This window comes from Carlito syrichta, unplaced genomic scaffold (genome assembly GCF_000164805.1).
Source record: "Carlito syrichta isolate Samal-C Ts95f unplaced genomic scaffold, Tarsius_syrichta-2.0.1 Scaffold303167, whole genome shotgun sequence".
In the NCBI taxonomy this organism is placed as follows: Eukaryota; Metazoa; Chordata; class Mammalia; order Primates; family Tarsiidae; genus Carlito; species Carlito syrichta.
Genome location: NW_007247263.1, coordinates 74047 through 86225, shown reverse-complemented (window position 1 = coordinate 86225; position 12179 = coordinate 74047). Strand labels below are relative to the sequence as shown.

Genomic DNA, 12179 nt, shown 5'->3' with positions numbered 1-12179 from the left:
TGCTGGGCTCCAGCGATCTTTCCACCTCAGCCTTCCAAGTAGCTGGAACTACAGGCGTGCACTACCATGCCCAGCTAATTTTTTGATTTTATTGTAGAAATGAGGTCTTGCCAAGTTCCCCAGGTGGGTCTCGAACCCGCAGGCTCAGGCAGTCCACGCACCTCAGCCTCCCAAAGCGCTGGAATTACAGGCTGAACCACTGAACCCAGTTTGATGTTTATTTTTTTTCCACTGTGGTCCAAGAAGGTGCATGGGAAGATTTCAGTCTTTTGAAATTTGTTTATACTTGATTTATGGCCAAGGATGTAGTCTATCTTAGAGTACATTCCATGTGGTGATGAGTAGAATATATATTCTGTTGGTTGGGTGGAGTGTTCTGTAGGTATCAATTAAGTCCATTTGGTCAAGAGTCACACTGAGGTTCCAGATCTCGTTGCTGATTTTTTGTCCTGATGATCTGTCTAGGGTTGTGAGTGGGGTATTATAGTCCCCAGCTATGATAGTGTTAGAGCCAATATCTTTTTTGAGTTTACCTAGAAACTGCTTTATGAAAGTTGGCACTCCTATGTTGGGTGCATATATGTTTAGGATGGATATTTCTTGTTGATGAATTGAATCTTTTATCATTATGTAGTGGCCTTCTGTATCTTTTTTTTTTTTGAGTTGGAGTCTCACTCTGTCACCTAGACTGGAGTGCCGTGGCCACTCCCAGCCACTGCAGTCTCAACCTGCTGGTCTCCAGCGATCCTTCTGCCTCAGCCTTCCAAGTAGCCGGAATTACAGGCATGCGCTACCACGCCCGGCTGATTTTTTGATTTATTGTAGAGATGAGGTCTCGCCAAGTTGCCCAGGCGGGTCTCAAACCCGTGGGCTCGGCAATACACTCACCTCAGCCTCCCAAAGCCACGGGATTATTGGCTGAGCCACCAAGCCCGGCCTTCTGTATCTTTTTAAATTTTTGATAACTTAAAAGGTATTTGGTCTGAGATTAAGATCGTGACTCCTCCTTTCTCTTGTGTCCCGTTTGCCTGAAATTTTGCTTCCCACCCTCTTACTTTGAGTCTGTGAGTGTCCTTTCTAGTGAGATGAGTCTCTTGGAGGCAATAGATTGTTGCCTGGTGATATTTTATCCGTTTTGCCATTCTTCTTTTTCCTTTTCTTCTGTGTTTAATACTTTAAGTGTTTCTTGTAGAAGTGGTCTGGTGACAGCATAAGTTCTTAGGGATTGGATATCTGGGAAAGATTTTAATTCTTCCTCACTGATGAAGCTTAGCTTGGCTGGGTAGATTATTCTTGATTGAAATTGTTTTTCTTTTATAACTTTGAAGATAGGGCTCCAAGCTCTCCTAGCCTGAAGGGTTTCTGTAGATAAGTCTGCTGCTATTCTGATTGGTCTTCCCTGGTAGGTAATATGACTTTTTCTCTTGCTACCTTTAGGATTTTTTTCTTTTATACCTACTCCGTTCAGGTGAATTATTATGTGTCTGGGAGTTGGTCTTCTCATTTGTTGTCTTGCAGGGGTTCTCTGAATCTCTTGTGTTTGAATTTTTGCATCACTGATGAGATGAGGGAAGTTTTCTTGAATAATCTCATGGAAAGTTTGTTCCAGTGTGGTCTCTGTCTCTTTCTGTCTAAGGAAATCCAATTACCCTTAGGTTTGGTCTCTTGAAGTAATTGCTCATCTCTTGAAGGTTTTGTTCTGCCTTTTTAAGCTTCTTTTCTATGTTTTTGACAATTTGGGTTAGTTCTATATTTTGGCCCTCAAGCTCTGAGATTCTTTCTTCTGCTTGGCCAATTCTACTTATCAGTTTGTTATTCATTTCATTCATGGTATTCTTTACTACTGTTATCTCAGTTATCAACTCTTTCCTATTTTCATCTTGTCTCTCCTCAATTTTTTTTTTTTTTGAGTTGGAGTCTCACTCTGTCGCCCAGACTGGAGTGCAGTGGCCGCTCCCGGCCACCGTCACCTCGACCTGCTGGGCTCCGGCAATCCTTCCTCCTCAGCCTCCCGAGTAGCCAGAATTACAGGCACGTGTTACCACGCCCAGCTGATTTTTTGATTTATTGTAGAGATGAGGTTCGCTACCCAGGCGGGTCTCGAACCCGCGGGCTCAGGCAATCCACTCACCTCAGCCTCCCAAAGGCGCGGTCCTCAATTCTTTTTAATCTCTCTATTAATGTCTTGATATCTGGGTTTGTAGTTTGAGACCAGCTATTCTGGGGGCTCTTCATTGTTTGCCTTTGGAAGTTTGTTTTCACAGTGTCTGACCTCCCAGGGGTCTGTGAAAGACCCATATTCTTCTTTTGGTTTTTCTTCATTTGTGTAGATTTTTCTCTCCCCCTTTCCCTCCCCCTTTCCCTCCCCTTCTTTAATTCTGCTTTTCAGGGAAGATGGGGTTGCTTTTACTTCTTTTTGTTTAATCTCCTGTTCTTCCTTATGAGGATCCTCTGGCTTCGTTCACTTTTGAGGCTGGACTGTGGGTTGGGGGCTGTACTTTTTGCAGTTTTGAGATTTAATTGAGGGGGAAGCTGTGTTTCAAAATCTATCTGCAGATCCCAGTATCCACTGACATTGTATATGGGTACCCTGGAACCCACTTCCCACTGCCTTACAATCTGTCCATACAGTGAGGTTTAGTTTTGCTCCCTGGAACAAAAGGAAGTGAGAAAAAGAAAAATAATGGAAGGGGGGGGTCAAGAGGAAGTTGGAGAGAGTGAAGAGTAAGAGGGAAAACAGACAGACATACCAACTAACGAATGAAAAGAGACACAAGACCAGAAAAGAATAAATAACAAAGAAAATTCCCTAAAGCAGACCGGTAATCACCCAAAGAGAGTCCAGTAAAATCATGCCTTTTGATGTATTCTTCCCCAACACAAACAGGTAGTCTAAATCAAAGAGCAAACAAAAATGAACAAACCAAGCAGTCAAAACAATAAAATAAAAATAGGAAGCCAGACTAGCTCTGGGGTCTTTCCTGAGTGTCTAAAGTCTCTTCGGCTCTGATCTCTAGCCCCTCCCCTCTGCTCTCATTGCAGGCAAACAGGGTTACTCATGGCTTGGGTCAAATACCTTGGCTTGCTGCCTGACAGGTCTGCCACACAGAACTGAGTTGTCTGTGTCTGATTCAGCATAGGGGAGGGGCTTCTGTCTCCTGTTTTGGCGAGGTTACCTTAGAAAACAAGGTGGAGGCTACAGGGGAGATGGGCGGGTAATGCAAATCTCTGCCTGGAAAATGGCTGCGGTGGGCGGCTCCTCTTTCGCCAATCCTCTCTCCACTCGTCCAGAGCCCTGGTTGATCTGCTATGATGGGCGATGATGGTGTGTGTTTAGCATCAGGCACTGGGAACCAGCGAGGTGGCCGGTTGCTGCAGTTTGGTGTGCCATGGGCGGCTTGGGGTGGAGGAAGGAACTGGGAATTCCCCGGGGCAGGAGTCAGCTGTTCAGCACCTGCTAGCAACCACAACAGTAATCCCTTGTAGAGGCCGTAGTGTAATGGAGGCAGTTTGCTGCATGGGACTGGCTATAGCAGCCACCCCCCATGTAGGCGGCGGCTGCAGGGACACATGGAACTGCCTTCAGAAGCCACCTTTTGTGGAGATCTTCACAGTTCGACTTGTCCCATCGCCATCTTGCCAAGCATCGATAATTCTTTTTTGTTAAACCCTCGGAAGGAAGATGCTCTCAAAGGGGTCAGCTAGGCCTTTCCTGCATTCCTTAGGGCTTCTTGGGAATTTGGTTTGCCAGAACTTATTTCTTCTAACCCTTCTTTCTGAAATACTTCCAATATCTGCTTTGCTGTCACTGGTGAGTTGGGGTGTTTTACTAGTGCACACCAACTGTGCGCAGAGTTACTGATGAAATTCTGGGGATGGAGGGGCTGGGAGGGAGCGGTAATTGCTACACAAAGGTCTCCTGAGTGACAGAGACTGGAGCTAAGAGGTGCTGAGAGCTTCAGCAGTGGAGACGCACAGCCAAGCCCCACGAGCACAGTCCTGGGAAAAGTGATCCCGGGGTCCCTGGTGCGTGCTCCCAGAGAGAGTCACTGTGCCCCCAACAAAGATATTTTAATTGTCCTGAAGTGAGAGATGATAGCTTGAACCGGGATCAGGGCAGTGTTGATAGAAATAAGGGGACAAAATATGAATAAATAAATATAAAATATAAATATATGCAAATATATTTTTATATAATATTAAAATATGTAAATATCAAATATAAAAAGTTAAGAATAAACAAGATTTAATGTTTGATTGTGAGAGCTAAGGGATAGAGACGAGTCTGGGATAAACCTAATTTCTGGTTTGAACTCAATGTATAGGAGGCCAAGAGGAGGAGTGGGTTAAGGGGAAAGGATTAACTTTAGACATGTGTTTGAGGTGCCCATGAGGCATTCACTCAAAGCAGGCCAGTACGTACTTGAGTATAAAACTGAAGGGAGAGGTTGGAGTACATCAGAATGTGATATGTAAAATCACCCTGGGAGACTCCACAGTGAAAAGATTGACCAAAGATGGAACTCTGGATGTGATAACCTGAGGGACAACTCAAGGAGGAGTGCCTCATGCTAGCGAAAGGAAAAACAGTCTGAGGTTAACAAAACCAAGAAAGAGTAGTGACAGATCCCAAGAAAGAAAAGAAAGTAGTAGTCAGCACTATCAGCTGCCCAATAAGAAAACCAAAGAGTGCGCATTCATTTTGATGAAGTGAAGGTCACTGGTGAACATAGAGCAGGCCCAGTGGAGGGACTGAACAGAAGCTAGACTAAAATGTAGATTATGAGGACGTGGTGAAAAAAGAAGACTGCTGCTCAGAAAAAGGAGGGCGTGATCATAGGTGGAGTGTTTAGCCTTCACAGGACAGAATGCTCAGAGTGCTGCCTCAGCACACGAGAACAGAGAAGGGAAAAGAAAGAATACAGAAACAGGGTTTGGTGGGCAAGGTGTGAGTAGCAGGAAGAAATTGGGATAGTTCAGGGTAAACTTCCGTTTTCTTGATAAGGTGAAGGAGTTTATTTGCTATTGGAGAGGTCATGCTGGGTGACTAGGGGCTTAAAGGGCAGTGAAAAACTTGGAAATGATCTTGTCTAAATAGGAAGGGTTAAAGTTTTTAAAGAATAATCCTTAAGTATATATAAAGATTTGAAATGTTTACATCATATTGTTTTGTAGTGGCCAAAATAGTTGATGGCAAAGAGAAAATGGCAAACTGTATTTTTGTTTTTTCAGATGATGAAAGGAAAAGTGAAAGCTGGAAAAGTAGACTGTCAGGCGTATGCTCAGACATGCCAGAAAGCTGGAATCAGAGCCTATCCAACTGTTAAGTTTTATTACTACGAGAGGACAAGAGTATGTACGGGCTTTCCTCTGTTCCTTCCTTTAACAGGCCAGACTCAAAAGGAGATGGGTTTTTCAGTCTGAGTAATGCTTTTTTCTATTTTCTTCTTCCCTTTTTTTTTTTTAATGTTATTACATACTATTGATACATGCTTCTTTTTGTTTACATATATGCCAAGTGATTGTTAAAAGTTTTTCTGTCTCACGGTTGATATGATCTCAGATACCTTAGCATTTCTATACTAATGAATAGGAAAACTACTAGAAAGAAACATAAAACATTATTGAAGCAATCACAGAATTAACTAGACCAGAGACGGAGCTCTTTGAAAATATGTTACTATGTGTCCAGAGGAATCCAAAAGACAAAATTAGAAACCAAATGTCCCTGTCCAAGCTGAAAGACAGGCATAGCTTCCAGAAGTTCAGGCCAGACAGGAAGGCCAAAAGAGAGTGATGATTGGAGTTGCAGAAATACAGACCAGGTGGGCAGTCACACACACACACACACAAATCCTAGCATATTGTTTGTGGATTGGAGTTCACGCCAGGATTAAGAAAATAGGGGGCTCCAGATCCAGAATAAGTGGGTCTGGATGTATCTGCCTGCTCCTTCCTCTGCTTTTGGCCACCCTCCTGTTGAGAACTGAAGGAAACTAGGAGGTATGATTGCTTTTCATGATTACTGTAGTCAAGTCTGTGTCAGTGCTAATGATAGTATTTAAATAGAATGATTTCAGTACTCTGGGGACTTTTCTTTTTGAGGCTTTTGGGGTCAGTGATACTTTTTTTCCCAAGGAATTGTCCCTATAACACTATTATTAGTATTTTATTTTAGGTACATTATGGGTTAACTGCTTTTGCAGCATTATTTCCTTGAAGAAATTTGAATTTCAAACACATAGCATTTTGGAACAAAACAACTTTAAAGCATATTGAATCAAATTTCTTAGATGGAAATGTCGTGTTTTGATTAAATACTTAAGACTGTTTTTAATTTTAGAAAAATGTTTGGGAAGAGCAAATAAATGCCAGAGATGCAAAAGCAATTGCTGTTTTAATAAATGAAAAATTGGAAACTTTCCAAAATCAAGGCAAGAGAAATAAGGTAAGGACCAAGCCTAGAGCCGACTTTAACAAAAATAATCGAAATTTATTCTATATATTACATGTATCAACAGAGGTAAAATAAAGATTTAAAAGATGTAAGATAGCTGGAAATTTCTACTTTGGGAAATGTGACAATCAAAATGTAGCCTAGACACTGAAATGCTTGGACAAGTAAACCATTTAACAAAAAAGTGTATACAAATGTTCATAGCAATATCATTTATAATAGCAAAAAGAAAAAACCGGGCTCGGTGGCTCAGCCTATAATCCCAGCACTTTGGGAGGCTGAGGCGAGTGGATTGCCTGAGCCCGCGGGTTCGAGACCGACCCAGGCAACTTGGCGAGACTTCGTCTCTACAATAAACCAAAAATTAGCGAGGTGTGGTAGCATGCGCCTGTAGTTCTGGCTACTTAGAAGGCTGAGGCAGAAGGATCGCCGGAGCCCAGCAGGTCAAGGCTGCGGTGGCCGGGAGCATGCCACTGCACTCCAGTCTGGGCGACAGAGACTCCAGCTCAAAAAACAAAAAAATGGAAACCCAAATGTCCATCAGCTGACGAATGGATAAACAAATTTGGAATATCCATACAGTGGAATATTTTTTAGCCATGAAAAGAGATGAAATGTTGATCTTTGCCACAACAACATGGATGAACCTTGAAAACATGCTTAGTGAATGAAACCAGTCCCAAAAAGCCCAATATTGTATAATTCTATGTATGTGAAATACCCAGAAAAGACTAATCCATAGAGATAGTAAGTAAATTAGCATTTGCCTGGGGTGAAGTAGGGTGGAAAAGAAAGCAGAAATTAGGGTGACTGCTAGTGGATAAGGAGTTTCTTTTGAGGGTATGGAATAAATTTTAAAATTAGATTACAATGACAGCTGCACAAATCTAAATATACTAAAAACCACTGAACTTTTAAATGAGGTCATTTTATGGCATGTGAAATATATCTCAGTCAAGCTTTAAAAAATAATGGGTGTGACCATAAATTACTTAAATTGTGCTCATATGTAAATAAAGCATTGAATTTCTGAGCATACATATACTGGAAGCTCCTTAGACATTTTGGATAACCAATCTTCTTTTGTTCTTGGTATAGTCAAGACATATTGAAACCCATACTCATCTTGACCCCTCTTTGAATAATCTGTCAAGAAGCACTGCAACCTTTTTTCTGTCATACTTCAGAAGGCAGTTGATTTTTTCCTTTTTTAAATCAGTGCTATTCTTGGGCATACTTAGAAACAGATTAGAGAGTCTATGAATGTTGGAATGCTTTTTGAATGGAGTTTAATACAGTCACATATGAGTTATCTTGGATTCTTTCCCTCAGCCTCTGGAGAGGACTAGAGAAATCTGGCTTTATAGCACCATATTAGAATACATGTTCTACTGTAATCCATTTCAGAACTGCAGACCCCAGTAGAAAAAGTCTTACAACCTACTTCCAGAATATTTTACACAAATCTGAAAGTTAGGAAAGAGATAGTTATGAATCTATGTTTTCTTGGTTTCATTGAACAAGCATGTTTTTCTGCTTTGTCTATGTTTATTTTCTCAAGATATTTTGTTTTAAAATTTGTGACTTTTATCTGAAGTTAAATATTTGATATCAATATTATTAGTCATAAACCAGAATATCATAACTGAACATAAGTTAGAGAACACACCAAATATGACCTTGAAAGTGTGTAAAACTATTGTTAGTAGTATCTGCTGTGGGAAAGTAAGAACTAGAAGATATTCTTTTTTTTTTATTGTTTTAGTTAGGTAAAGTATATGCCATGTGGGATCCATTAGATAAGAATATTGAGTATTTTTTGAAAAAGTAAAATGTTTGTTAGTTTATACTATTTTACCTTATTTTTAAAATTACAACTCATACTTCTTCCTTTCTCTTTTGATCACCTGTACACTGTCATTTTAGGATGAACTTTGATGATGTTGATGATGAAAAAATTGAAAAGAAGTGCTGACAAGTGTCACCAGAAGACACCTTTGTAGAACGTTCCTACATTTGTGGTGGGAATAAGTGAACATTATCTTGAACTTGCAGTTGTGCTGCCAGAATTCTGTACAACGTTGGTGTAAAAGAGGGGTCTGCAAACTTCCTGCTAAGGGCCAGATCATAAATATTTTAGGCTCTACAGACCAGATGTGATTCATGCATATGAGAACAAGAATATGATTGTCACATATTCTTTTCTGTTTTGTGTGTATGTGTGTGTTTTTCTTAACCCTTTAAAAAACATAAAAACCATTCTAGCTCAGGGCCATACAAAAATAGGCCACAGGCCAAGTTCAGTCTGTGGGCTGGCCTCTAGAAATGTTTGGGGTGGCTGACTACAGTGAGCCTGCTCTGCTATCATCTACATAAATGCCTAAGATGATAAAATGCACTTGTCACTTAAAGTCTTGTGACTGGCCTAAAAAGATAACTTGGTTTTCAGTCACCTATTCTCCTAAATTTGCTTTCTCTGACCATATTTCATTTTAAAAACCATCATGATGTGGCAAAATAAACATGCTATTATCATGCTACATTATAATTAAGAGATTCTTCATTTTGTTTTCTTTCCTTTTTAAAGGTTGAAGAAATACTTTTAATTTTTCACAACTAATAAATTTTTCTGTAACAGTTGAATGCACAAATTCTATAGGTTACTGTTTCATCTGGAAAAACATGAGGGAGAAAAATTATAGCAGTTAACTGGACTTTGTCGAATATCTCAAATATATCAAATATTTAGAGTTTTATATTTTACACATATATGTTCCCTTATTTTCTCAAATTACTTTCATAAAAATTTTCCCATGGATAATTGAATTTGGTTTTTTTCTGTATTACCATGGCAGATAGTTGACTTTTGAGGCATCTTTCTAATTTTTATATATTTCCCTTCTGGGCTTTGTTTTTACCTGTATCTTATTTACATTTTTATAATAGTTCTGGTTTTTCACTTATGTTTATATTTATTATTCAAATAGGAAAAATAATTTCACAGGTTTTTTTCACTGTAGCTCGTAATGATACTGTGATTTTTCCAGTTATTGGTTTACTGTCAGAGGGCTGCCTTTTTCAGATCAATATTGGCATAATAACTGAAGTTATTTTTATAAGAAAATCAAGTATATAAATCTAGCAATGGAATCTTTTTAGTTTCTGAGTTGTTCAGACTCCATCACAAATTTTTTTTCTTGCATCTTAACAAAATTGTGAGTAACATGTTGCTTAGTTACAATTCAGAATGTATGGAATGCTAAAAATCTGAACTGATCAAAAGAGGTTAACGAATTAAAAAAAGCTTTCAGTTTTTCCAAAAACCTATCAGAATATGCTTTATTGTGTTTGGAAGAGTTTTTGTTGTTGTTTTTCCCCAGTATCACTTCCCTCTACTTCCCTCTATTTCCTCATAAGGATTATCATTTTATAGCTTTAATTAATATAAAAAATAATAGACTTCGTTCCTTTTCAATTCTACCCTATTCGTATTCTCTCCCTTCTTTTTTTGTAGTACATACCCTCACCTCTGTCTTGGATTGTGCTGTATACACGTGGGCGTACATGGAACAGTCAACCTTCCCACCTTAACACCAGCTATTGGAATTATGATTGATAATGGCAAGAAATTTTTGCTTATTAATTTTTGTAGTCTAGAAATTCTTCAAAATTGGTTTGTTTTTACAAGAATCCCAAAATGAATGCCTAAAGAAGTCTTATGTGGTAAATAATTCCCAAATTAACATCCCAGGTATATGCATACCACTATACTGGACAGAGGAGTGTACAAAAGAAATCCCAAATGTCTGTCATTCACAGTTCTGTCATTGAATTCAGTTTCTGGGCAACTTATATTACCACCTGTAAATATGTTTCTTATTAGTTGAGAAACATTTTAGGCAATAAACAAAATAGTATTCCGTATCTTATCATTTGGCCCAAGTTTCACAGCTGTGGAATCAGCTCTAAAGCCAGGTCTCCTGGGAGTCATGTTAAGTAACATGGCAATGACATACATCAAGAGGCTATCATATCTGTGTCACTGAGTTTTTCAAAAACTGGCAGACTTAGGTCTTAATGGCTTAATGGCTATTTTGATGCAGTAGAGCACCTCTGAGGAATACCAGCAATGATGTGCATAACATAATATGTAATTTTTCTCTGCAACATTTTTGTGTGCAGCTGACTTAAGTGACATGATGTCAATTCTAGCAGACTAGAGCATATTCTGTCAGGTGGCCAGTCTTGAAAATTAGAACCATGTAAAATAAAGTATGTGGCTTACAGCCAGCCAGACATGGTAGTTCACACCTGTTGTCACAGCTACTTGAGAGGCTGAAGTGGGAGAATCATTTGATCACAAAAATTTTAATATAGCCTCCAGCAGGACTAGACCTCTAATAAATAGTGTTTGGGTCATTAATGATGTTTGCCTATTGTAATTTCTCAAATTTTATTTAGCTCTTTCTTTTGTTATTTAAAGGCATATGATTTTTTAAATGAAGGAAAAATTTAAATGTTGTATAATTACTTTTTACATTCTCAAAGTTTAAGTTTCTTTTTTCCTGACAGTGCTAAAAAAGTGGAAGTTTTTTTTGGAAGTACAGTTATCAAAGAAATACATTGTTTCTTATGGGCTATATTTACAAAGATATTTATTATAATAAAATTTTCAATTGAGGGGTGGCATTTTAAAATCATTTTAACAGAATTTTTGTTTAATAGTTAGTCTAGATTAAGTCCTTAAATCTGCCAGCAAAACCAGATAAATGTCTTAAATTAGACACAATTATTCCATTATGACTGTTAAGAAATAATACAAAGGTTAAATTAACAAAATGCCTTTTAAATTTTCTGTAATGTTACCTATAAGATAAAATTGACCCTGAAGGTAAAAAGTAAATATATGTATAAACTTTTCTTGATAATATTCTACTTTATATATATGAGGGGGAAAACTCAAAAAAAGTAGTTATTTTTTGGAGGACAGGTTCTTTGTAGTACAGGCTTCCCCAACTAGGTAAGTGTTCCAGGAATTCATCGGCATCAATGTATCAGCTTGCAGTGTTGTGAGAGGCTGTGTTCGACTTCAGTGAATTTTTTTTTTTGGAGATTTTTTTCAACATGTTTGCCCATTTCATGATAATGGGTAATTTGCACAAACAACCTACTCACACCACGCTAAGTGTTCAGCAGTTTTTGACCAAAAATGGCATGACCCCCAGGACCTCCCTATTCATCTGATCTCGCCTTGAGCACCTTTTTATTTGTTTCCCTGGTTGAAAAAATCCTCAAAGGGAATGTTTTGCCAGTGTGAAAGAGGTGCTGAAGCACCAAAAGGTATCAAAATTGACAGTTCACTAACTGCTTTGGGCAGTGGAAAAAGCATCTCGAATGTTTATGGCATCAAACAGTACTTTGAAGGTGACTGAAGTTTAAACATGTAAGAATAAATACACAATATTTTATACATAAATTCTGGTTTGGGGTGGGTTCCTTCTTGTACAGAAAAATTTAAATACACCTAAATTCTTCTAGTGAAAAGTTCTTTTCAGTAAGTTAGAAAATTTAGACCAACCACCAAACTGATTATAAACACGTTAGTGATCATAGATTAAAATGGTAATGATTCACTAGCTTGAGTCATTTTTCTATCTGACTTTGGATTTGCACTTAGATTCTTTTAATGTCCACCCAGTCCTCTTGTGAACAGCTGGGTATA

General features: G+C 38.6%; 1 protein-coding gene across 1 annotated transcript in view; it reads left to right on the top strand.

The window, feature by feature from the left end:
• DNAJC10 (DnaJ heat shock protein family (Hsp40) member C10) overlaps nt 1-9784 on the top strand; it is a 69823-nt gene extending 60039 nt beyond the window's left edge. The window contains exons 21-23 of the mRNA XM_008057950.2: nt 5233-5352; nt 6344-6448; nt 8384-9784. Coding sequence (XP_008056141.2) covers nt 5233-5352; nt 6344-6448; nt 8384-8395 — 237 coding nt within the window. The 3' untranslated portion in view covers nt 8396-9784. The remainder of the gene's footprint in view (nt 1-5232; nt 5353-6343; nt 6449-8383) is intronic.
• The last annotated feature ends 2395 nt before the right edge of the window (nt 9785-12179 follow it).